The sequence below is a fragment of the Branchiostoma belcheri genome, unplaced genomic scaffold, assembly GCF_001625305.1.
Source record: "Branchiostoma belcheri isolate BF01 breed outbred unplaced genomic scaffold, Haploidv18h27 scaffold7, whole genome shotgun sequence".
Classification (NCBI taxonomy): Eukaryota; Metazoa; Chordata; class Leptocardii; order Amphioxiformes; family Branchiostomatidae; genus Branchiostoma; species Branchiostoma belcheri.
In genome coordinates, this window is record NW_017804353.1 from 1,014,047 (window position 1) to 1,039,817 (window position 25,771).

The window sequence follows — 25,771 nt, forward strand, 5'->3', positions numbered from 1 at the left end:
GTCGCGCGTGTGTGTGTGTGTGTGTGTGTGTGTGTGTGTGTGCGTACATGTGTGTGTGTGTGTGTGTTTCTCTGTGTATATTTCCGCATAATTGTTGTCGGCATAACTTAGAAGGCTTTTATGGTTTGTGATAATATTTGGTATGTGGGCGGATCTCAGGAAGTAGAAGGTTAAGGTCAAATTTGGGCCTCCTAGTGGCCGAACTTGGCACTGCAGCAGAACTTCCCTTTTTTGTATCTTTCGTCCTGGACATGCTACAGGAGAAGTACTAGTAAGTACTTACACTACAGGAGAAATAAACTGACTGAACTTTTAGCGTACCTTTGGGGGGAATGTCCTAGCTTGCGAATGATGTATAATCTACAGTATTGCCTAACGCATGGCCAAGTAGCCAGAAGAGTCCTCTTCGAGATCATCAGAACGAATAGTCTCGTACGCGTGAGTCGACCATTCCGAGGAGCTGGCGCTTCCCTGATTCTCTGTGGCTATGACAGCGTACTGCACCCTCCCTCCCCGCCTCCCCTCGGGAACTAGGACGTCCTCATACTCGCTTCCGTCTTCTCCAGCGTCTGGACCGGAATCCTCTGGCTGTGAACTAGGGTTCTCGCGTGAGCCGTTCCTCTTCCCACGCACGTAGCACACGATTCCAACGATGGCGCACAGGTTGAGAGCGAAGACACCACAGCCTATGGCTACGCTTATCAAAGTAGGGACGTGTACAGTGCCGGGACTGTTGCCTGTGCCTTCTTCTGTCCCTCCTGTTGGCGAGGAGGCTGTGGTAGATGAAACAGTGTTCACCGTGGAAGTTGACATTGGCCATGGACGTGTGGAAGCTGGAGTGGTGTTCGATGTGGAGGTTTTTGACGTTGTCGAGGGACAGCTTAGTTGGTGTGTGGCGAGGGAGGACAGTGGTATGTTCCTCAGGGCAGGTGGGGACTGGCAAACGATTTGGTTTGACCAGAACGATGACCTGGCTGGCTCTAGGCTGCAGTCACAGGACCATGGGTTGTCATGCAGTTGGATCGAAGGCGTGGAAGGTGGCTGCTGGCCTAGGCTGTCGAAGATATCATGGGGCAGGGTTTTTAACTGGTTATGATGAAGGAGGAGTTCCCTGAGTTTGTACAGAGTTGAAAAAGTGTCTCCGTGCAGCGTTGTCAACTTGTTGTATTGAAGGCGAAGGCATGTAAGTTCTTGTAGTCCTTGGAAGCTTCCTGGTTCTACAACACGTATGTTGTTGTTTTGGAGGAACAGTATGTCAAGGTTCTTTAGGCCGGCAAACGCCCGTGATCTGATTGCTGTGATCTGGTTATTGCTGAGGAGAAGACTTGTCAGAGATTCGAGGTGTTGAAACTTTCCGTCCTCGAGTTCAACAATCTTGTTGTGTTGGAGGCTTAAACTAGTCGTGTAGGCTGGGATATTGTCAGGGACTGCGGCTAGGTTTTTGTCCTCGCAGTTAACAATACCGCCACTACAGCTGCAGTCCCCACCCGTCCAGCGAGGGGTCCTTGGTCCCCGTGACGATCCGCAGGCCTGTAGAGCTGCAGTCAGTCCGACCAGGGATGTGCAGACTGCTAGGATGGCTGCAAGGCGAAACATCTTCGGATTTTCTCCTGTGAGGGACAGATAATAAATATCATAAACATCCATTCACAAGTCATCAGTGAATTCTGCTGTTGGTCAGGAAACAAACAATCCAACCATATATGGTCCGGACTTAAACAAATGTACAAAATACTAGTAACCTCTTAGACATTTCATGAAGTATTATTTAATGTTCCTGGTACGCGAGGTACTTTTGAGCTCGTGGGAACAGTGATGTTGATCCGTGTATATGTTCCTGTGAATGATTTAACCGATTCTGAAATAGAAACGGAAGCCGTGCATCAATGTCAACTTATCCCCAGGTTCAGGACCTCTCTGCTAGTTGGGAAACGATACAGCGAAAAAAATTCCCTTACTCTAATAGTATACTTCTTTGAACAAAACTAATATTAATGGTATGATATTGGTGCAAAAAAACCTTAAGGAAAAGTTGCCAATCATTAAAAAAATCCGTCATTCCAAATCTAAACATGAGATAGATTGATCCAACTTTCTATAAAAATGACAAGAAAATTAACTTAGAAAATCCGGAATCGCTTTAGGATATCGCACGATGCCTTTTGCACACCGCATTTTGAGGCATCCAGTTACCTTAAACAGCTGTAAAAATAAGTTCCAAGTTTCAACATTTTATCCACCTATAAGTGAGGAAATTACAAGTGAGGAAAGTCCCAATATCCTATATGAACGAATGATTCTAGCCTCCAAAGCATGCCCAAACCTGGGGGGGATCTATTTTGTGCTATTTTCTGATTGCATGTAGACAACATACATTTGTAGCCGGCCTGGTTGAATTACCCCCGTTTTTAGAACTGGGCTAATCAGAAAACAGCCGAAGACCACCAAACCCCCAGTTCTGTAAGTATAAGCCTGCTACGGAGGATAAAATGATTCCATGTTATGACAGTGCTTACCTGAGAGTTAGAAACGCGATGTACACCCGAGAAGGACTGGAGAACCAAGCGGCTGGACTCCACAATGGTCTGGACGCGTCTGTTTTGTGATTATGTACATGAGGGAACATACATACTAGTGTGCCAACTTTCCGCCACATACGGTTAAATCAAGAAGCACACACGAATTGTGAACTACGTGTGTTCCGGGGAATGTTGATTGGGTGCCAAATTCGAACTTATTAGACTATATCAAGTTGTCAGGAATTTCCTGCTTTCGCGGAACCTGGCACGTGCATGTGACTGTACCTTTCCTACAAGACGTCATCTCATCCCCAGATACAAAGCTGTTCAACCTTCTTACTGCTTGCTCAACGGAATGTTACATTTTATGCTATAGATAAATTCAATTAAATGAGTACCTAGCTTCGGTTAGGGACGTCCCTCGGATAGGACGTTAAATGGAGGTCCCGTGTTTGGGGAGAGCCACACCCCACGCACGTAAAAGAACGCACCACACTTATCGTAAAAAGGGTAGGGGACCTTCCCGGTGTGAGTGCTTCAAACCTTACAGTCTGGTCTCAGGCCTGACATCTTGTAAAGGTGATAGTCACCTGTTATGTCAATCCTTCCATAAATGTGGTAAATCGTCATAAATAAATTTCATCCTAGAAGGTAATATCCCTCATTGTGTACAGATAGGTAAATATATCAAAGAGTTTCTAGACCTTAGAACAAGTAGTATAAGTTGATTCATATACTGTTTTGTACGTAGGTCAATTTTGTGGTACCCATGTATTGTCTGTATGTTTATACGTAGTTTAAGACCTTATGAAAGTCCCTGTACATTTGTTGTGTCAATATATTCTTCATATCTTTCTCTCTATATATATATTTGGAGTTCTTGTACAGAGGCTAATTGAAGGTAATGTTACATGTAACATAAAAATAAGGATATCAACAGTAGAGGGTATCACAATCAACAGGTTACAACTGGTCACATCTGGCAGAGTTTTGTACTCCGAATGACTCATAGTTAGCCAGACAGGCCGACATCTGAACAAGATAACATTTCACACTTCATCAGAGGTGAAATCAAGGTCAGTGTTGACACTGTGAGTCACTTCCTACTGGCCATATGTTTTGCTGACTGCCATGAGCTCTGCTGGTTGTAATATCAAGTTACCTAAAGACAAGTCTCCGCAGGTTGTTGTGGAGCTAGAAGTACATTGTCATTAGATAGCTTTAAACAATGCCTAGAGTTAGATGTTCAAGGGTTAGGTGTAACAAGTCGATCAGTGTAATGTAGCCGATGCAGGCTATACAGATACAGATAGGAAATGACATAATCTCTGTCCCTGGGTTCCTTAGAAACTATAGATATGCTTCCTGTAAGGCAGGATATTCCTATATCAGATATACTTAGTACTTGCCACATCCCGGCACTGTTAACAGAAACTGAACCTGAGACATGATGAAATTCATAGTACAACACTTGTGCCTGGCAAGCCGATTTAGCTACCGGCTCTGTACACTTGCTGGTCCCATGCCAGCCAAAAATCTTGGCAGGCCAGTTTTAGTAAATTGGATGGCACCCAGGCTACCTGTGAATACCTTGTGACAAACTGCCATATCATCATGAAAGTTCATCTGTGTTGGTAGTTACATGTTCAAAGTTACAACTTTTGGTCCAACACAAAAAATTCTCTCACCTAGAGCTTTCGACCAGTCACTCTGGTCTTCCTCAGTAGACTGACCCAGCCACATGACAAGCTTCACTGGGTCAGTCTACTGAGGAAGGCCAGAGTGACTGGTCAAAAGCTCTAGGTGAGAGAATTTTTTTGTGCTGAACCAAAAGTTTTAACTTTAAACTGCGCCATGGAATCATTCGAAATGGTGGAGGTTTCTCCAATGTATTTTCCATGGCTGGACATGTTCAAAAGGACACAGAGAAGGGCCACATGCTCTTGAATTGTAAAAAAGGATTGTGGTTCTCACAGTCAAATATCAGTCTGATCTGTGAAAAAATCTAACCAACAAGAGAGGAGGTTCAATTATTTTCCAGTTCCTTGATTTTATTGTTTGTAAATAACACAGTCTACCCTCTTGGTTTTGTTGCTTAAAGTTTATGGGATTTTTTTTTCTTTATGGAAATATTGTTACAAACTTAGAAAGGAGTAAGAAAACAGGAAAACTGTAACATAAGAACAGAGGATCATCCCGACTCCATCTGTAGTCTCTGTCTGGTGTCATCTGCAACCTTCTCTGCTACATCAGGCTGCAGAAGGTCCTTCACCTGCAAGAAGGATTGAGGTGTTCAAAAACTCATTCTTTCCTAGAACTATCGCAAAGTGGAACTTGCTGTCACCAAGTACAGTAGGGGCATTATCATTAGATAGCTTGAAACAGTGTTTAGAGTTGTTGGTGTAAGGTTATAGGTGTAGCAGGTCGTTCGGTGTAAGTTAGCCAGCTGCCGCCGCACCGCATGCTTGCGAAGCTGGTGTGTTGCGCCGAAAGGCGGTTATACCGGCTATACTAATACAAATACAGATCAAAACAACCAAAAGATCTACTAAGGAAATACATATACATGTAGTAAAATGTACCTGATGCTGACGAGAGGCTTCGTACGCATACAGCACACTTGTGTCGTACAACATGAGTTTGTGGGTGGCCAAGGCCAGGATACAGTTTCTCAGCCGAGCTATCACCTCCCTGTCTGCCGATGGAACAGGCTGAAACAGGCGGGGTTTAACATTGAACGGGTTGTACCATGATACAAAATCATCAATCATAGGGGTGCCTGTCTGTCTGTCAGTCAGTCTGAAAGACTATGTGCAAAATGGGCTGACAAAAAAGATAGGCAACAACAGGATGGTATCATATTGAAATAGCTTATTAGCTAATGCAAATTCTAACAATGATGCAAATTTTTTTATCTTTAAAAAATGGTCTGGCCTGGTCAAAAATTTGTTCCACTTGAATTTGAATTCTTCTCCGTACATTCATGAAAAATAACTCAATTATGTCTACCTTCCCAGAAGGAAAACATCTTGTTTTTGCTCTGTTTCTTCTTCCTCTTCCTCTTCCAATAAGGTCAATGACCTGAACCATTTGTCTGTCACCATGGTAACCAGTGTTGGGTTACATCATGTTGCTATTTTATAGCAGGAAGGATTTAGATTCCTGTCTGACCATATATATGAATGTGTTTGAAGAAGAATTAACAGAGGTACCTTTCCATATGCAAAGGTAAACATTATGTATTTGCTTTGCAAATGTTACCTTTCTAGCAGCTAATTACAATAAACCCACCTCCAGGTCCTGCTCGTACCCCCCACTGCTCTCCCCCCTCTCGTCGTTGACGGTTGGACTGATCCAGACGTAGCCATTGTTCCCCAGGATGACGCTGGCCCCGCAGGCCAGGTTGTGGAAGTGGGTCTTACGCCGCTTCACCAGCGACGGGGACACCTGCACCATCACACCCTGCGCAAGCTGGGACAAAACAGGACAGTACTTTATTCAAGGACAATTGGCAGCCAACAGCTAGTCTGGAAGCTGTTGTTACAGGCATGCCGTACTTAGTCAGGGTTTCCTATCCATGTCTTCATGGTCTCACTTTCAAACTGTACATGTACTACTGGATAAATTATGGAGAATACTTTGGGTTGTTTGGAGTGACATCCATCACACTTTTTCAGCATCACTAAAATAAACTGAGAGAACTAGTCAACACTTATCGCAAGTGGAAGAAGAGCTTTAGTGCCTAAGGCTATGTCACTGGATAGTGGTTCTTGGGGAGTAGACTGATCATGAAGGTGACAAGGTTGGACTCCAGGCTAGTCAGTTTAATCTGTTGGTTTTCAAATAAACTGAACTGGATGGGGACAGGGGCACAAGCAATATCCCTCTCTGGGCAAGCTGGGACAATACAGAACTTTGAATAGCAATGTTCATTATCCACAATCACTTGTTTAACAAGAGTTGACGTTTCAATGACCATCTGTCATCTTTATCAGGGTAATCATGACTGGTTTTCTGTGCACTGTAGCTAGATTTTACAGCTTTCCCAAACATTGAGGAACTGTGATATACATAAAATATTGTTGCAACAATCATAAGGCCTAGCTCTCGTTTCAAATGTAAGTGAAACAGTGCTTGACTGCTTGTGTGAGTACCTTGCCATACTTGAGACTCCTGGTGTGAAGGGAAAGAGCTCCATCGTGGAAAATGGCCTGCACCTCAGCCTAGTACGGTCGGTCAAGGAAAAAGCCACAGAGAAAAGGGCCAAGAACACAAGTGGAAATTAGAAAAAAATTAGAAGCAACCAGGTTACTGTACTTGAAGCATGCCATAGAAAGATTTATAAACATGTACAAAACAACATGATCAGAGAAACAAGATAAAACACTAGATACTATAATAATGTGTAACCTGATAAATAATTTCAGTTCATAATATGTTAAGTTTCAGTTTCAGTTTATTCGCACTTTAAAACAAATTGTAACAATACAGATACAAAACAATATAAATGAAATGTAACATTGCCGGGAGGCCGGAAGCATAAAAATGCTTATGAGGAGACCTCCCTTCATAACGTGATTAACAATTCATATAAATCAGATAAATGAGAAATAACTTAGGTAACGGGTAAATGAAACAAAACAATAAAATACAATACGATACAATACTATCTACAATAATGAAAAGTAGTAATGAACAGTAGTAAACAAGGAAACATAAACAAAAATTAGGAATGTGTGGGGTTATTTATGTAGATGTTTATAGTCAAAACAACACCGTTTATAGTAAAAAACAACACCTGTAAAACACACACATCAAGAGAGAGAAAGGATACACTGATGAGGTCCCCTTCCTGGAGGTACTCTCTCATCATCAGTTCGTCCTCAGCTGACCTTCTTCTCTGCAAGACAGTAAAACAAGCGGAACGTTAAAGGTACAAACAACAACAGAGATAGATCACATTACACTCTTGTAAATGTACTCGAATTTCAGGCTCTATATTTTAGTAACTAGAAGATGGAATGTAATTGTACTACCAATAAGCTTATGTAAGTCTCTACCACTAGTACCAGATTAATGGGTTCAAAAACAGTAAAATTTAGCCAATTAGGGAGTCAATAATAGGACAGGGAAGTTCAGCCACCATATACGGGTAGAGTTCATTTGCCCAAGGGGGATATGAACCCCTAATGGTGGACCCACTCCCCTGGCCAGTCACACCCTATTTTTGCCGAATTCTACCATCGTAAACACTTTAGGAAGGCCTGGTGGAGGCTAAGCTCTTGTAAACTTTCCAGAGATAAAATCAAAGATGAACTCTACTTGTCCATAACGGACCAGGTCTAAAGTTTTAAGTCAGGTAACTTCATGTATAGGCACATGTATGAATGTTTAGATGGGTTGTACCAACTCTCCTCCGGGGAGGTTGACTGCTGACAACATGAGGACGGCGTCTAGTCTGGAGTTAACGTCCACCCGCCATCTTTTCTGGCCAACCTGGGATTTATTTGAGGTGAAAAAGACAATATAAATAAAACACTAATGAACCCACACACCACCAAACACAGCATATGTTAACTCTACACTGAACTCTTTGCCGAGTGTCAGTTACTCTGACATGGATAAGAGTCAAAACTGTACTTTTTACTGTTTGTATGTGACTGTTGTCTTTTGTCGTGTAAAACAGGGCCCCATTGAAAAGAAGTGCAATCACTTAATGGGCCACCCTGTATAAAAATGACGGAAAAAAAAAAAATAAATAAAACTTCGTCTTGTGACCACCTTTCCTTTGTATAAGGACCACCTGACCATTGTGGCCTTACAAGTTTTTGGGGGAATGAAAAGATAAAATAAAAGTAATGTTTCTCACCTCGCTGACTCTCCCCACCACAACATCACCAATCTCACCATTGTACCTGTGAAAAATACAATTGGCATGTCAAGAATTCAATCTAAACTGACTCAAGTCTAGACAGTGTAACAGTGGGGGGTTTATAGGCGCTACCAACTGACCCGGCCGATGGGTCTAGAGCTCTTCAGCCAAGTGGTTAGACTTAGAGCGTCGGACTGGTGCCCGGGAGGTTGTGGGTTCGAACCCCGGCCCAGGACCAGGGTTTTTTATCTGTTTCTATTCTACTCACTCCTCCTGTTTCTTACAGTGGTTCCCACGCCGGGAATCCAACCCGGGCCTTGGGGGTGAGAGCACCAAATCCTAAGCACTAAACCACATGGGACGCTGTTACAACAAAACTGGCAGCCAGCTAAATTATTCTAATGCTGCAGGGATTTTTTCCTTCAAATGTAGTATTGAGTCAAATGTGGTATTGAGAAGCCTCTGAGTTCACCTTGTCTTGAGCGGCTGCACACAGATGAGTTTGTTGACTCTCTCCACAACTCCAGCCAGGGACGCCTTCAGCTTGTCACCATCCATGTACGTGCCATGGCCCCTGGTGCAACATAACACAACACAACTCAACATGTCGTAATGTGTACGATTTAGACATGCACAATTATGTTTCATTTTCATCACGGCCAACAAGAGGGAGTAGGTCACATATGCTAATGCCAGTTCGCTGCAAAACATCAACATTTGCTACTTCCTACATCCCTCGCTTGGTGGCTGAGTGGAACAGACTGGAAGTCAGAGTCCGGGACATGGGGGCTGTCGCTTCGGGGCAGTCCGAGCTTTTAACATTCAAACGGGGTCTTGTCAAATCGCTGACCAAGAGATTTAATGATCATTTTGTTACTGACAATCTCTGCACGTGGACGTCTGCTTGTCGGTGTGCCACATGTCTGGCAATAAGGCCACGGTAGACATGGGGCACCTCCACGGCCGGATGTACATGTGCAGAGATCTAGCTATTATGAAATTGTGCAATTATATATATTGTTATTATTGTCTACTTACGATGTTGTGCAATATGTTTAATTAGTTTTAACTATGATTGATTGCAATGTCATTTATGTCTTTGGGGAGGGAGCCTGTAAAGGTGGTCTCCACCTGTTTCTCCCTTCCCTTCCACTTGTGGCAAAGCTTGAATAAATAAATAAATAAATAAATGTCACCATCCATGTACGTGCCATGGCCCCTGGTACAACATAACACAACACAACTCAACATGTCACCATCCATGTACGTGCCATGGCCCCTGGTACAACATAACACAACACAACTCAACATGTCACCATCCATGTACGTGCCATGGCCCCTGGTGCAACATAACACAACACAACACAACATGTCACCATCCATGTACGTGCCATGGCCCCTGATACAACATAACACAACACAACACAACTCAACATGTCATCATCCATGTACGTGCCATGGCCCCTGGTACAACTGAACATAACACAACATAACACAACACAACACAACACAACACAACACAACACAACTCAACTTGTCACCATCCATGTACGTGCCATGGCCCCTGGTACAACATAACACAACACAACTCAACATGTCACCATCCATGTACGTGCCATGGCCCCTGGTACAACATAACACAACATAACACAACACAACACAACTCAACTTGTCACCATCCATGTACGTGCCATGGCCCCTGATACAACATAACACAACACAACACAACTCAACATGTCATCATCCATGTACGTGCCATGGCCCCTGATACAACATAACACAACACAACACAACATGTCACCATCCATGTACGTGCCATGGCCCCTGGTGCAACATAAAACAGCTCACAATCTGTACATCATGCTATATATGTATGTGACATTGCCCCTTGAGTCAAGGATATGACAATGAGTAAGACTTTTAATTATGGGTTCACCACACCACGAAGTGGTGGTGAACCCATATTGCTTTTTCTGATGTTTCTTCTCCTCCTCCTTCTCCTTCTTCTTCTCCTGCCATTTTTTAAATGGATTCAGCTTCTTCATTTTAGGGCCTAAGGTCCTGAAATTTGGTATGGATGTACAGTGGGCAAATACCCCTAGGCGTTTTTTAAATTTTTGTGATACAGGCTTTTAGAATGGTTTTATTTGAGTTTTTTGGCTGTGTTATAGAAAATGTATTACTGAGTTAGTGTGCAGTGTTACCACATTTGGGCATGAGTCATCACAATGGAATGCAGGGCATCAACCAATAGGCATGCAGCTTTCCTCTATTCTCCTTGCTGATTGGCTGTTGGAATTTAACAGGCTTAACTTAATTAATACCTGCTCAGATCCATTCCATACTGACAGTATGTCTGTATTCAAGTGTTTTGGTAGGTATTTCAAGCTTTCCTGCTCCAGCATTGGAATGCGGGGCATGAACACTTCTTTTTTTCTTGAAAATCAACAGTTTGCATTATGCAATTAAAAATCCTAACCAATAATGTAGGGAATAGCTATCCAACTGTTGTAGTCTTAGTTGTATGTTACTTCATACTATAGTTATATCAATGTAAAGCATTGTTTTCCCTTGTGTTTCTCATTCTTTCCCTGCCATGTCGTAAAATGTGGTGAAGCCATTGCTGTATTTGCTCCAAAGCAAATGTCGGCCTTTCTAGTTACTACTAGTAATATCTATAGGTTTGAGTTCAGACTCAAAGCCCGTAGCTTAAGCGGCCGCCTAAGTCATTATGATAATTTAAAGGTGGCTGGTTCTGGTACGTGTTATTTGTAGACTTTATTGGGAGTTGCATATGGCCTCCTGTAGTCAACATAGACCACGGTATCCTGATATAATTTATTATTAGCCCTAAGGAGGTTTAAACCTGCCTTCTTGGCCCTGCAACTTTGGCTGTAGTGACCAAAGTGTATCTGCTTGCATATACACGAGAATATACACATATACATGATGATGTTGTTGTTGAAGTCCTAGCCGTGGAGACTCTGTATTCGGGCTTACATTTCATTACTCTCAGCAAATTTACCCTCAGCAGTATGAAAACGCCATGTGTTGATAAATTTATGCCCCCCTCCCCACAACGCTACTAAAAAGTACGATATCCCTTGGCCCGGTTCCCAATGACCCCCACAAACCCCGTAGCTCGGTACCTCATGTATCCCGTGTCCGCCGTGATGACGTCGCCCGGCGTCACCAGGTGTTTCGGCGCGTCAGGTACCGACGTTTTCTTACGGCTCTCCGCCAACGTGATGTGCACCGCCATGTTTTCGAACTGGACTAGTCCATTCCATCTTTAGGTAAAACTCTGCGCGTAACATTTTATCGCTTTTGTCTAACATTTAGAAATTGAAAAAAAAACTTAATGTGAATAAAAAAGCATTTATATATAACGTAAAATAACTTATTTTTTTATACGGAGGGGTAAATAAACCTTCTATTCTACAAGTAAATAGAGTGGAATTTCCCACATAGAAAAGTAGACTAGTACCACAGTCAACTATGTAGAAGCGACATCTACTGATTAGTTCTGTAATTGCAGAGCACTTTAAAGAGGTGTGTTGCATCAACAAAGGAGGTCTTTTTATTAATTTTATTAAACCTCCTTGCATCAACAAAGGCGGCCAACATATCTAAACTTTCCATTGCCCCACAGAATTCGCTTTGAGATTATACAACAGTCACAAAGTCTGCAAAGGAGTCGATATTTCAAGGTCCACTATCACCTGTGAACTTTGAAACTGTCCCCATAGCAGACGTCCAATCAGAGGCATTTTGGAACTTGAAGGTTTGCAGTTTTCTTGCTTGTTTTGCTCACGAAAGAAAAAAAAAACAAGTAGGAAAATATTTAAATCTGTTTTATTATGAAATAATTAAACCGTGATCCGGGCCCGTCACTCACACAGAGGCTACCCATGAATCACTGCGCACCGAAACTGGGACCGGGGAGGGCCGGGGTGGTCACGAGTAAGTCACGTCTTCACTTGGTACTTTTCGTCCTAGAAAATTAATTGAATTCTTGTCTTATACAGCGAAACGGTGTGGCAAAGATTTCACTGACTGTTAAAATCATTTGTAGGTGGGTGGAGGAACTAAAGCTTTGCGGAGTCATGGCCCATGCATCTTTGACTGGTTGTTCGGCTGGACTTTACCGTCAGTGTTTGCATGACCAGGTAACGATACTCCCACCATTGACTTTTAATCTTTTAATTGTTGCTATTGAGTGAACGATTATGCAATGGTTGTTAACGCTACGTGTACGGTGCAGGTCTTATAAAAACGTAGTACTATGTTCACTTCCTTCAATATCTTCACTGTTTGACGTATTGCAGCAAAAACTTATCCGTTCACAGAATCGTGGCGTGGCAATTTGTGGGGTGGGAGAGAAAATGGGAGGGGCTGCCAAGCAGAGATTTAAAGTAGACTTCGGCTTGTATGATGTATGACGTGTTTTATCGGGCTCTATTTTTTGTACTGGTATCTTTTTTCGCCAACCTACTAGTATCTAAGTGGGGGCCAAATCATGAAGCTCCCTGGCAAATAGATACTGCATGGCCAAATTGATACACTTTTGCAGCCACTGCGAAATAATGCTTGGAGGAAGGGGGAGGGGCATCAAAACTCCTACATTTATGGTAGATTTATGGTCAACAATTCGTCTCAGTAGATACCTACAACAGCCAAGGACCATGAAAATTTTATTGTTCATTTTTGATACTGCCAATTAATAACACAATTACACATTGTGTTATTAAGCCCCTTTACAGCCATACTAACTGTTCCTTTCTTTTTCATTGTTTCTACCAGATTTCCTGAAAGATAAAAAGCATCATGTCCAGAACTAAAACCTTTTTTGGACGTCGCAGACAAGAGCTCTTTGCTGAGCTCAACTGTCAACGTCAGACAGGAGAGTTTCTTGATCTAGTGGTAAGGGTGCAGGATATAAGGTTTCGTTGTCACCGGGCTATTTTGTCATCTACACCATCCTTCAAAGCCATACTGTCCCAAATACATGCCAAGGGTAAAAGCTCAAAAGTTATAAAACTTCGGATCCAAAATATTGACCCCCTCTGCTTCGCCAAGATCCTTGACTTTGTGTACACAGGAGAAATCACTATCAGTAAGGACGACGTCAATGATATTTTGCAGGCGGCACACTTGTTGTCAGGCAATGTGCTTGACAACATAAGCATATACTGCCGTGACTTCATGCATAATACTCTATGCCCGTCCAATTGTCTCCTATTCATGCACTTTGCCAACATGTATGGCTTTTCCACCCTGAAAAGAGAAGCAAGGAGAAAGGCGATAGCCCACTTCTCAAAGGCCAAACAAGACGACGGTTTTCTGACTCTTTCATCAGATGAACTCGTGAATCTTCTCCAGGATGATCTGCTTCAAGTTACGAGTGAAGACGAGATCGCCACTTCCGTGATACGATGGCTCAACCACGATCCTGAGAGTCGGAAGCTAGCATTGCCCATGATTTTGAAAGAGATCCACCTTTCATGTGTCAGGGTAAGCGTGCTCAGGGAACTCGAGTCCCATCTTGCAGTTCAGGAGTCTGCCGAATGTCTGACCAACATTACAGCAGCCAAGGAGGAACACCTCAACGGGACAAGGCAACTGACAACAGGGGCACATAAACGTGGTTGTTGTTGTTGCACACCTATACGTAAGCCTGCGACAACAGACGACCTGATAATCATAGGCGGTGGTTGGAAAGTTGACAAACTGATTCTTCCATTGCAAAGTATCATTGGTCTAGATCCGGATGATAGGCATTTCTATCACATCACTGACCTACCAACACCTGATCTTGTGGACACGAGTGTTGTGAATACTGGAAGGCGTCTGTATGTATCAGGCGGGTGCATCGATGATGATCCAGATAGTGCACCAATCAAGCAGATCTTTTGCTATGACTTTGCCACAGATACCTGGGAGAAGCTACCTGACATGCCTCGTGGAAGGGCAGAGCATCAGTCAGTAGTTGTTGACGGGAAACTCTTCCTGGTTGGTGGTGACGTCAAAGCGGCGTCCGACGAGGCCGCCTCAGCTGATACGACATGTCCACTCACCATCGACTGCTATGATCTTGAAAAAGGAACTTGGATAGAACCACCAACAGCACCACTAATTGATCCTTTGTCAAACACGAAGGTAGCAGCAGCCTGCCGGGGTAAACTTGTCCTCATTGAGGGGTTGATCAAGACATCTAGGCGAACACTCCGTGTTCATGCCCTTGACTTGCTAAACGGAGAATGGGTATACTCGGACATTGCATGGAAGGGATACGAATCAGACTCGCATTGGCTCGACGTGGACATCTCGGTGAATGCTATAGATGACAAACTGTATTTCCGGGCCGAAAGTAACTTGTTTGCTTATGATGTCAAATCAGAAAGCCTAACAAAGGTCAAGATTACAGCAGTTCCAAGTGGTATCAAATTTCTTTACACAAAACTCGACGCTGACTGCTTGGTTGATGCATGTATAACATCCATACACGAATTTGCTGACAGATACAGACAGAAAGTTGAACGGCTCCCCTTTGCTGTGACCGAATGTACTGTTCTTGGAACCAAGAAGAGTAGCATTGGATGGTACTGTCGGGACCACCTAGTGAAACTAAATCGTAATAACATTAACAACGATCAGAATGATAAAGAGGGGAGGGATGATGACCACGAGGATGAGACACACAGCAAGATGAGGCCTCCTACTGCGCACTTCCAAAATCCCAGCCATTCAGATGACCTCAGTGTTGAGCTTGCACGTCAGTGTAATACCGGCACATACACCGATGTGGTATTAGAAGTAGAGGGCCAAAAGGTTTGTTGCCACCGTGCTGTGTTGGTATCCACTCCGTACTTCAAAGCCATGTTCTCCTCCAGCTTTAAAGAAAGTAACTCAAGGGTTGTAAAACTCTGTGGAATTAACTTTAACAGCCTCGTGAAGATCCTAACATTTCTATACAAAGGATCAATCCAGATCAGTGGAGACAACGTTCAGGACATTCTGCAGGCGGCACACATGCTGCAGATTGATGAGATCACTGAATTTTGCCGGACGGTCATTCAAGACAACATTCACGCTTGCAACTGTATAGGAGTCATGCGCCTTGCCAACCTGTATGGCTTTTCTGACCTGGAAAAGAAGGCAGAGTTACAGGCGGTAACTCATTTCTCAGAGGTCAGGCAAAATGAGGAGTTTCTCAGCCTTTCGACGGTTGAGCTTGTCAAACTACTGGGAGGTAGGTTCAATCGTCTGCTTGAAGTTACGAGTGAAGATGAGGTCGTCACTTGCGTGTTACGATGGCTTGACCATGATCCTGAAAGCCGCAAGACCGCAATACCTGCAATTTTGCAAGAGATTCGCTTACCATATGTGAAGGTCAGTACGCTAGAGAAGCTGGAATCCCACCCAGGGGTACTGGAGTCTGCTGAATGCCTGAACAAAATCACAGCAGTCAAGGAGGGACATCTTGCTGGTACACGACGGCTACATAAATATGGACGTAAGCGATCTAGAAAACCAGACAACCTGGAAATCCTTTTTGGTGGACTTCGGTGGATTGGACTCTACCAGCCCTCCATACCCTTGGAAAGCATTGTATGCAGAGATCCAAATAGCCAGCAATATTTCTACATCACAAAACTGCCAACATCTGTTGCCTGCGTGAGTGTGGCAAGAGCAGAACGACACCTGTATGTAACAGGAGGCTATGGTCCTCAGAGTCAGAGTAACGACCGATCAGCATCCAGACTGGCTTTTCGGTACAATTTCCTAGCAGACACCTGGACAAAGTTACCCGACATGCCTCGCGGTAGGGCAGAGCATCAGTCAATAGTCGTTGAAGGGAAACTCTACGTGGTTGGTGGTGACGATAAGGCAACGTCCGTGTCTATGGACTGCTACGATCTTGAAGAAGAGACTTGGATCCAACTAGTGTCACTGCCAGAAATTGACCCTTGGTCGCAACTAAGACTAGTAGACACTTCCTCGAACCATGTTGTACTCTTTGAGATCTCCTGTGATTCCAAGAAATGTGTGACGAATGATGTATTGAGGCGGGTTTTGGGTGGGTATTTTGATGCCAAATGGACCAATCTTGTTGTACATGTCTTAAAAGTGGCGACAGATCCGCTCAGCAATGATGGTGACGATGACAGTGATGACAGCGATGAAGATGAATGGAATGACAATGACGGTGTCTGGGACGAGAAGGAGGAGGATAGCGAATGCGATGAAAATGAACAATGGACACGCTCCGATATTCTGGTGCTTCATAATGTGGATGGCTGCGACGTCTTTGTGATCACTGTTAATGACAGGGTTTATTTCCATTTTGTTTGTACCCGGTTATCGTTGTTCATTGGCCGTAAATACATTCAAACTGTTTATGTCTACAATGTCAAAGAGAACACCGTAATCGATGCAGAGAGAGTATGTGACATCAATCACACAGAATGCGACTTTCGTCGCTACTATAATGCTTTCGGCAGGTTTAAAGATGCCGTGATCAACCGTTACATGTTCCAAAACATGGCGAGCGGGGAGGGTGAGACATCGACCTACCTGTTGAGCAAAAGTGTCCTTATTGCCGATAAGAGAAGCATCGGATGGTACTGTCGAGATCTTGCAAAATTCAAGAATGTTAAAGAGCCAAACCAGAGTTCGTTTGACTGAAGCCACAGGTCTTTGATACCAAGTGTGCTGTACACTTAAGTCAGAAACAATCATTAGAGATCAAAATGTCTGTGCAAGAGTGCAAGAGAAACAATGCAAACCTCTGTTGCGTGAAACTGTGTGGACATCCTTGCAGAAGTTAAGGAGGATCAGGACACTGATACAAGACCATACAACTGATGAGGAAGAGACTGATGATGACATGTTACATCATGGCAGATCTATTTTTTATTTATTTATTAGAACATACATCATGACTTTGTTGATAAAAAAAACAGTTATATGTTATACTTTTTAGCCCTAGGGGCTCTACATGCATGCATGTTCCTTTTAATTTGGCCTTGTTTGGCTATTAGAAATCTCATGTCTTCCATATTATGATACCCATGTATCATCTTGTACCTGTATTTAATGTTATCAAGTGTGATGGTTCATTTGATGCTAAGTAAACTTCAGTATGCCAAGGTAGCTCTTTGATGTCAGATTGGTATTGGCTATGGGATTAGACAGAAGGGATAAGATGAAAAGAGCCTCTTCAAACACATGACTGTCAACTTGCTCACATTTGTTGAGAGTTACAGGTGCTTACAATTGCACCTCAAATGTGGAGGCTTGGTGTTCTCTAGCTATAACGTTTACTTGAAATAAAAGCAGTTGTTGAAAATTATCATTTTGGATTGATGCGTTTTTCATGCGTACTGGTTTGATAATATTAACATTTGAAATCTATAGCTACACAAATATGTTTCTCTGTTCTGATGCAAATGGGTCAATGACACACTCCGGCCCTCGTGCGCTCTTGGTAATCGCATTCTACATTCAAACAAAACCTAAATGAATAGTAGTAACTACAGAGAAAACTTGTAAAACACACATCCAGTCTTTCATGTTCATCTCAGATCCTTTATTAGCACTTTCTTGAATAATGAATCTTTATTTGTATGTTGACAGTTCTTGCCCATGGGGCTAAATGCATACACCAGAGTATGATATACTAGTACATACTAAGTAACATAGTACATCGGATAGAAGGATAAAAGAATATACGTACGTACGTAAAAGTCTAAGGACACGCAGTTCTCCATGTTATGCACTGCTGCCAAATACTACCTAAGCTTCTAAAGTTTTAAACAAGTTTTAAAACCCTTATAAAACCCACCCTATGTACAGTTCCACATCGATCGAATTGCCGTCTCTGGCTCAGTGTCTTCTACCAGGTTCCTTTATGTTACGATTTCAGAACATGATCTGGTACGAGGTTGCAGCCTAACCTAACATCAGTTAAGTTCCAAGGAAGCCACCTTTTCAGCGGCAGTAACGTTCTGCACAGTACGTACTTCTCAATGTTCTCTCCAGCATGGGCGAAGCCACAATACTCCAGATCTACTGACTATTCCCGTACCTTCGGTTGCAATCTGCAGCTGCTATAATAATGCAGTGAAGTTTGGGTCCTAGGGCCTAGGGGCAACACGTAGATTAAGGACACTCTCAAAAACAAGAGTGAGTGTTCTTGGCAGCCGCAGCAGGTTTCAACGAGATTGTTTTTCAGTCATTGTTTTCATTGTTGATTTCCCATGACCGCCGCCGCCGCTCTAATCTGTGAAGATCCCTGCAATACCACCCGATGCTACTCTTCTTGGTTGCAACCAAACTATGACCAGACAAAGCAAAACCCGGTAGGCGAAACGATCTATTATAGATGCCTTCGAACTCGTTGTCTTTTATATACCCGTAGTAGACTATGGCGGCACTGAGGTCTTCTTGGCATTCTCGACTGTTCCTGAATTGGAAGGCGTCGTTTTCGTACATGTACTGTATACGGCAGAAGTTCCCTGTCAAATCTCCTTCTTCCTCAAGTCTTGAGTCAGATAGGGTTCCCTTTTCAACATCATAGACGAACATTTCACACTGGTTTTTCATATTGCTGGATGACGATTGCGGGTAATGATGAAGAAGGATATGCACATTTTCATCCTCAACTGAAGTCATCAACTTACAAACACCTTCACAGGGACACCGAATCCAAATATCAGAGCAAAGCCAATCAAAAGTTTTCACGTCAAACCCATGAACACGGAGGTCTCTTCTTTCATACGAGTCGTGACTCAGTTTTGAAAACTCGTGGGCGATTACAAGCTTACTCCCACAGGCCGTTACTGTGAATTCTGATGAAGGGGCTATATCTGGCATTTGTACACCTGGTGGCTTTATCCAAGCTTCTTCTTGAAGATCGTAGCAGTCCATGCTGAACGCAGGCGTGTCGTCAGTATCACCCCCAACCAGAAACAATTTACCACCAACGACTACTGACTGATGCCCTGCCCTTGCGCGAGGCATATCGGGTAAAATTGTCCAAGTGTCTGTTGGGAAGTCGTACCGAAAGGCCTGTGTGGATGGAGCACTCTGGGGACCCTGCTGGCCTACCAAAGAATGGACACCCAAAGGATGGGCACGCCCACCTGTTAGGTACAAACGCCGTTCTGCACTTGTGACACTCATGTAACTGGAGACGGTCGTTGGCAGGTTTGTGACGTGGTGGCATCCCTCTTGATTGGCCCAAGAGTCGTCTGGATCCAAGCAAATCACACTTTGAAAGGGTGTCGTCAGTGTAGGGTATTCGTCACGATAAATATCGTCGGCCTTCCAACCACTGACAAGAATTGCCAGATCGTCTGACTTACCGAGCCTAATTGGCCTAACTTCAGCCTCATCTACCTCTGCACTTGCGCTAGCTTGCGATGTAGTGGCGAGGTGCATCTCTTTGGCCGCTGTGATTTTTGCCAGACATTCAGGATAGTCCAGTATAACAGGATGCGACTCTAGTTTCATCAGCGCACTGACTCGCATGGACATTAATCGGATCTCTCGAAAGATGGCGACTATCGCTGTCCTGCGGCTTTCGTGATCGTGGTCGAGCCATCGTATCACAGAATCAACCACTTCTTCTTCATTTGTAACACATAGGTCTTTGTCTTTGAGTAGATCCAAGAGCTCCTCCTCTGTAAGGGTAAGAAATTCTTCATTTTCTGCCATCTCTGAGAAGTAAGTCAATGTCTCCCTTCTGGCCACTTTACCAATGTCAGAAAACCCATACATGTCGGCGATGCGCATCACACCAATGCAGTTTGACGGCCAACATTTCTCTTCAATGATGGCTTCGCAACACAGAAAGATGTTGTCAATCCGCAGCATGTCTGCCGCCTTCAGAATGTCCTGGACGTCGTCTATACCGACGGAGATTTTCCCGGTATACAGGAAGTCCAGGATCTTGGAGAAGCTGCTGGAGTCAATATCGTGCAGCGTTACTTCTGACATCCTCTGCTCTGCGAAGTCAGAGGACAGCATGGCTTTGAAGTATGGCGTTGATGCCAGGACAGCCCGATGACAGGGAAACCTCTTGTCCTGTACATTTATCACTACATCAAGAAACTCCCCGTTCTGACGCTGGTCGTTCAGCACAGCATTGAGGTCATGGACATGGTTGGTATTCTCGAAATGACCGCGGCCTTGTTCATCGTAGGGTATTGGTTCACTTCTTTCCATGGTGAGGGCTCTTTTCTCATAAACAGTCCTGCAGAGGGCATATATAAAGCGAATTGGATTGTTAGATTACAAACTTTAATTGGAGATAAAAATAGAGCATCATCTAGACTTAATTATCTTTCACATTTATTTAGTACGTCTAATTGGAAAACATGATGACTTCAAAAGTTGTGATAGATAGTTTTTAATGGTAATTTTCTTGTATGGAAAAAAATACATTTCAACAGGGAATTACCATTAGAAAAAGAGTTATCACGACTTTTTAAATTACACTGTATCACATTTTCTGATGAAAATAAATCTACGCATTAAATAAGTGAGATAAAAAGCTATCTCTCATCTTGTAGTGAATTTACGAACCCCAATCTGTATCTAAACAGGGCAAGGGGGCTGTGTGTTGAACTCCCCAGTACGTGGTCCAACATCTAACGCCAACAGGAGCTACAGAAGTCACAAATGAGGGGAGGTATCTAAAACGTCTGGCCGTCTTCAGAGAATCTATCCTGCATTCTAACTGCTTGGATGATCAAGTTTATTTTGTATTACGACATGTTCTACCTGAATGTCTAACCTTCACTGTGACTTATAAAATGCATTAGTTTATAATCAGACCTCTTTACGTACGGTACCATATCAACATGTAATGAGTATCATATACATGTAGCTGTCTCAACTATGTCCACAGTGCGTGAGCAACATTGGCGCCAGGGAATACACAGGATATACTGTTTCATAGATCTTTTAAAAGATCAATCAACATCAATTATTGCTTTTAGATGATCACTGATCATAATATCTGCGTAAGCCTGTGATATATCCTGGCTTTCATGGAATACCCAGCACTATGCATCACGTATGTTGTACTTTTCCGTTAGTAACATGACGCCATCAGGCCATTTTTGTGTGGCAACCAGACAACCGTGAGCCCCTCTCAGATTTTGCTTGTCAATGCTTCTCACACCCACCTGTTAACGATTCTGGCAGAGATCGCTCGCCTTCGGTAAAAGTTGTGTCAACGACGGCAGAAAAACACTTGACAGTTAACCGTCAGTTAGCCGTCAGCGGCAATGGGGCGTCTCACTTTTGTGCAGAAAGTACGTCCAGGAAAGAAAACCAGGTAACGTATACCGTGACATGCAAGTTTCGGGTGCGCATGGATTCATGGGTAACCTGTTGACAGTTGTGTCTTTTTTTGGGTTGGGGTTCTAACTGTCAGCATTATGTGACAAATACGTATACATTTTCGGGATGTAGTTTTTCTTTGATGTTTCTCTCCAGCCCGAAGGAAGCGATTGAAAAATTAAAGTTGCTAAGTACATAAACAAAAAGAAGCCTTTGATTGGATAGATGCTATAACTTTCACCTGAGCACTGACTTCCTTTGTTCAGTTGATACGGAACAAGTAAGGTGAGACTGTCACACCCAGTGTTGCGTTTACACAAATATTGGTCGTCAGGGACCAGTGGGCCCCTTCTGATGCTTGCAATTGGGTGGGAGAGACGCTAGGGTGCGATTAAATCAGGCTGGAAATATATCTTACTTTCCTGGTGGGTGTTTGGGGGTTATGATACAGCGTGATGTTAGCATCATCGGCCTATATGAACAGGGTACAGCCGATTACACAAAGAACAGCAGAACACACGTGCACGTTTCAAAGTATTTTTTCAAGCTCTTTACTGGAGTGATTACTATATAATGACACTAGAATTTATTCATCATGTTAATTTCAGTTGATACATGTAACGTTAGTTTCTTAATGATAAGTCGGTTGCACTGCGCTTATGTGCCGACCACTATTTCACACAACTTAAAACGTTATAGTCACTCATTTTGTATGATTTACGAGTACTAGTGGTCGAAAACGTTTTTTTGGGAAACGGACGAAAATTCATGTGCGCGTGGATGTCATCCATATAATGAAATCAACATGGCCTAAGTAAGGATCATAGAATGATGAATTTGATGAAAGGTTTATTCGTAAAAAAACACATGGCAGCCACAGGCTGAATTGCGTGTTTTACAAAAAATGACAGATTTAAAAATACACTAAAAAGCACATACTTGACCACATTAAAAGTAATTAAGGGAAGTGATTTTAAAACCTACATTATATATACAAATCGGATATATACAAGTCTTATAGAACCTTCCTGCCTTCAGTGAAATAAAATTGGGAAATATGAGACAGCTCAGCCCGATGACGTCGACGCTGTCTCATCTTCCTTGTTGTCACTAAGAAGTTCAAGATCTCTGCAGTACCACCCGATAGTACTTTTCTGGGTTGCAATTAAACTATGACCAATTAAGGCAAAGCTAAGGTCCAACGTTACGCTTGGCTCCATGCTGCTTCTCTTGATGCTTTCGTTGTCTTCATCAAAGTTGGAGTAGATTATGACGTCGGCCAGGTCCTTTTGGTGGATCACGTAATGTTCTTCGTACATGTACTGTGTACTACAAAAGGTCCCTGTCCAATCTTCTTTGTCCTCAAGATTGGATAGGGTTCCTTTTTTGACATCATAGACGAACATCGTACTCATAGGGTAGTGTGTGTTGTGACGTTGCAAGAGGATATGCACATTTTCCCGCACAACCGTCAAGATACGATCTGGTTTATAATATTCTCTCACAGGAACTTCGGAGAACAGCCAATGTGCGGTTTTCACGTCAAACCGGTGAACACGGAGTTTCCTCTGCTCATCATACCTGTGACCTTCCTCTGGGTTATCAAAAAGCTCAACGGCCACAAGATTACTTCCACACGCTGTTACAGTTAGGTCCGATGAAGGGTTTATTTCTGGCAGTGTGGGTGGGTTTATCCAAGCTTCTTCTTGAAGATCGTAGCAGTCCATGCTGAATGCAGGCGTGTCGTCAGTGTCACCCCCAACCAGGAACACTTTACCATCAACGACGGCCGACTGATGCCCTGCCCTTCCGCGAGGCATGTCGGGTAACCTCGTCCAAGTGTCTGTTTGGAAGTCGTACCGAAAGGCCTGTCTGGATGGCGCACTGTGAGGACCCTGCTCGCCGACCAAAGGGTGGTCGCGCCCACCTGTAACGTACAGGTGTCGTTCAGCTCTTGCCACACTCATGTAGCCGAAAGCGGCAGTTGGCAGGTCGGTGACGTTGTAGCATTGTTCACTGGCTCGATCCAGACAAATCACACTTTGCAAGGGTAATAATTCCTCATCACCCCTCATGACCTCGTCTGCTTTCCAGCCACCAACAAGAATTGCCAGATCGTCTGATGTACCAAGCCTTGGGTTAACTTCAGCCTCATCTGCCTCTGCCTCTGCCTCTGCCTCTTCATTTTCTGTTGCTCGCTGCGTACTGGCGAGGTGTTTCGCCTTAGCTGCTGTGATCTTTGCCAGACATTCAGGCGAATTCTGTACAACAGGATGCGACTCTAGTTTCAGTAGCGCACTGACTCGCACGGACAGTAAGCGAATCTCTTGAAAGATGGTGACTATCGCTGTCCTGCGGCTTTCGGGATCGTGGTCGAGCCATCTTATCACCGAATCAACAACATCTTCTTCATTGGTAACATGTAGGTCTTCGTCTGTGAGTAAGTCCAAAAGCTCCTCCACCGAAAGAGACAGAAATTCTTCATTTTTCCCTATCTTTGAGAAGTGAGACAATGCCTGGTCCCTGGCCTTTTCAGTAAGGTCAGAAAACCCATACATGTCCGCAAGGCGCATGACACCAATACAGTTTGACAGACAAAGGTTGTCTTTGACGAACTCTTGGCAGTACTGGGTGATCTTTTCAATCTGCAGCATGTGTGCCGCTTGCAGAATGTCCTGGACGTCGTCTTTACCGATGCAGATTTTCCCAGTGTACAGGAAGTCCAGGATCTTGGAGAAGCTGGTGGAGTCAATCTCTCGCACTTCTATAACTTTTGATTTTCTCTCGGCGAGATGGGAGGACAACATGGCTTTGAAGAACGGTGTAGATGCCAGCACGGCCCGGTGGCAACGGAACCTCCTGCCTTGTACCTTTACCACTACATCAAAAAAATCCCTGGTCTGACGCTGGTTGTTAAGCTCTGCAAGGAGCTCGCGACAGTGAATGGTATGTTCGAAGCAACAGGAATCGTCCTCATCGTAGGATTTTGTATATTCCGGTCTCCTCACTCCGCAGGCATAGTCACTGTCATAGCTACGATTGTCGCCATACCTATCACTTGAGTCATCGTATTCGTCGTAGCCATAGTCATCGAAAGGATCGGCATACATGTAGTCATATTCAAAATCATAATAAGGCCACCAAATCCCGGCCATGGTGATTACTCCTTTCACCTAGACACTGTGACCCTACAGAGAACATAAAACGTACACTGCACGAAAAGTTGGATTTAGGAATTGCAACAAGTGCCATACGCCAGTAAATTAGAGTTAGGGTAATGTTTACTCTGTAAGCAGTACCACACTTTACAATGGTAGTAAATAAAGTCCGATAATTTCATTTAAGTGATACTATTGAGATATAACCGTCATTGCTTTTTGATTGCGCTTTTTTATCTCCCCGTGACCGGCAACCTGGACGTGGTGTACTTAGCACTTAATTAATCTTCTCTGGTGACTGACACCAGAAGACTGACTGCGTCAACTTCACAATTCACACCCACCTGTAAACGATTCTATCAGTCAAAAGATCGCTCGCCGGCTCAGAGTCGGTTGAAATACTATGTTCAACGCTGACACAGAAAACCATTTGTAACTTCACAGTTGGCTCTCCGTGAGCAGCACCTGGGCGTTTGGGTGCAGAAAGTAGGAAAGAGAACCGTTTTTCAGGTAATAACTTCCGGGTGCGCAAAGGTTTGTGGGTATCCTATTTACAGGTGTGTCTTTTTGTAAAGTTCAGGTTCTGGCAGTCAGTATTGTGTGCTAATTGCTAAATATACATTTTTTCGTGATTTTTGTTTGATGTGTCCCAGGCACTGTCCCTCCCTCTCGGCGGAAGCCATTGGATAAGTAGTATAAACAAAAGTAGTAACAAAAAGAAGCCTTTGATTGGACAGATAACATGGAGGCGTATTTGTGGGGACAAAGTTCACCTGAGCATTGACTTCCTTTGTTCACTCGAGCGAACAAGTCACGTGACACGCCTAGGCCTGTGCAACACAAACTTTGGTTGTCAAGAACCCCTGACG

The 25,771-nt window shown here is 43.6% G+C and overlaps 5 protein-coding genes across 5 annotated transcripts; 1 reads left to right on the forward strand and 4 right to left on the reverse strand.

The window, feature by feature from the left end:
- Positions 1–230: 230 nt before the first annotated feature.
- Positions 231–2,791, reverse strand: LOC109484742 (leucine-rich repeat-containing protein 15-like). The gene is made up of 2 exons (XM_019788104.1): positions 2,517–2,791; positions 231–1,610 (listed from the first exon to the last, which is right to left on the reverse strand). Exon 2 carries the CDS (start codon positions 1,594–1,596, stop codon positions 373–375), a length of 1,224 nt encoding a protein of 407 aa, XP_019643663.1. The 5' UTR covers positions 1,597–1,610; positions 2,517–2,791; the 3' UTR covers positions 231–372.
- A 1,753-nt stretch (positions 2,792–4,544) lies between these two features.
- Positions 4,545–11,669, reverse strand: LOC109484415 (exosome complex component RRP4-like). The gene is made up of 9 exons (XM_019787662.1): positions 11,541–11,669; positions 8,864–8,965; positions 8,389–8,434; positions 7,926–8,015; positions 7,354–7,419; positions 6,674–6,742; positions 5,811–5,990; positions 5,102–5,230; positions 4,545–4,791 (listed from the first exon to the last, which is right to left on the reverse strand). Exons 1-9 carry the CDS (start codon positions 11,651–11,653, stop codon positions 4,711–4,713), a joined length of 876 nt encoding a protein of 291 aa, XP_019643221.1. The 5' UTR covers positions 11,654–11,669; the 3' UTR covers positions 4,545–4,710.
- A 657-nt stretch (positions 11,670–12,326) lies between these two features.
- Positions 12,327–17,242, forward strand: LOC109484427. The gene is made up of 3 exons (XM_019787675.1): positions 12,327–12,354; positions 12,467–12,560; positions 13,195–17,242. Exon 3 carries the CDS (start codon positions 13,219–13,221, stop codon positions 17,077–17,079), a length of 3,861 nt encoding a protein of 1,286 aa, XP_019643234.1. The 5' UTR covers positions 12,327–12,354; positions 12,467–12,560; positions 13,195–13,218; the 3' UTR covers positions 17,080–17,242.
- A 1,382-nt stretch (positions 17,243–18,624) lies between these two features.
- LOC109484284 (kelch-like protein 17) lies at positions 18,625–20,641 on the reverse strand. The gene has a single exon (XM_019787542.1). The coding sequence runs from the start codon at positions 20,620–20,622 to the stop codon at positions 18,625–18,627; it is 1,998 nt and encodes a 665-aa protein (XP_019643101.1). The 5' UTR covers positions 20,623–20,641.
- A 2,170-nt stretch (positions 20,642–22,811) lies between these two features.
- LOC109484285 (kelch-like protein 24) lies at positions 22,812–24,854 on the reverse strand. The gene is made up of 3 exons (XM_019787543.1): positions 23,951–24,854; positions 23,250–23,917; positions 22,812–22,898 (listed from the first exon to the last, which is right to left on the reverse strand). Exons 1-3 carry the CDS (start codon positions 24,852–24,854, stop codon positions 22,812–22,814), a joined length of 1,659 nt encoding a protein of 552 aa, XP_019643102.1.
- Between the last annotated feature and the right edge of the window lie 917 nt (positions 24,855–25,771).

Coding starts and splice junctions, on each gene's coding strand:
- LOC109484742 (XM_019788104.1), bottom strand. CDS start 1,596: ATGTTTCGCCTTGCAGCCATCCTAGCAGTCTGCACATCCCTGGTCGGA.
- LOC109484415 (XM_019787662.1), bottom strand. CDS start 11,653: ATGGCGGTGCACATCACGTTGGCGGAGAGCCGTAAGAAAACGTCGGTA. Junction 7,420..7,925: donor ACCTCCCCGGAGGAGAGTTG/GTACAACCCATC, acceptor ACTGTCTTGCAG/AGAAGAAGGTCAGCTGAGGA. Junction 5,231..5,810: donor GGTACGAGCAGGACCTGGAG/GTGGGTTTATTG, acceptor CGCCTGTTTCAG/CCTGTTCCATCGGCAGACAG.
- LOC109484427 (XM_019787675.1), top strand. CDS start 13,219: ATGTCCAGAACTAAAACCTTTTTTGGACGTCGCAGACAAGAGCTCTTT.
- LOC109484284 (XM_019787542.1), bottom strand. CDS start 20,622: ATGGAAAGAAGTGAACCAATACCCTACGATGAACAAGGCCGCGGTCAT.
- LOC109484285 (XM_019787543.1), bottom strand. CDS start 24,854: ATGTATGCCGATCCTTTCGATGACTATGGCTACGACGAATACGATGAC. Junction 23,918..23,950: donor TAAGGCGAAACACCTCGCCA/GTACGCAGCGAG, acceptor ATGAAGAGGCAG/AGGCAGAGGCAGAGGCAGAT. Junction 22,899..23,249: donor GGCTGTTCTCCGAAGTTCCT/GTGAGAGAATAT, acceptor ATTGCAACCCAG/AAAAGTACTATCGGGTGGTA.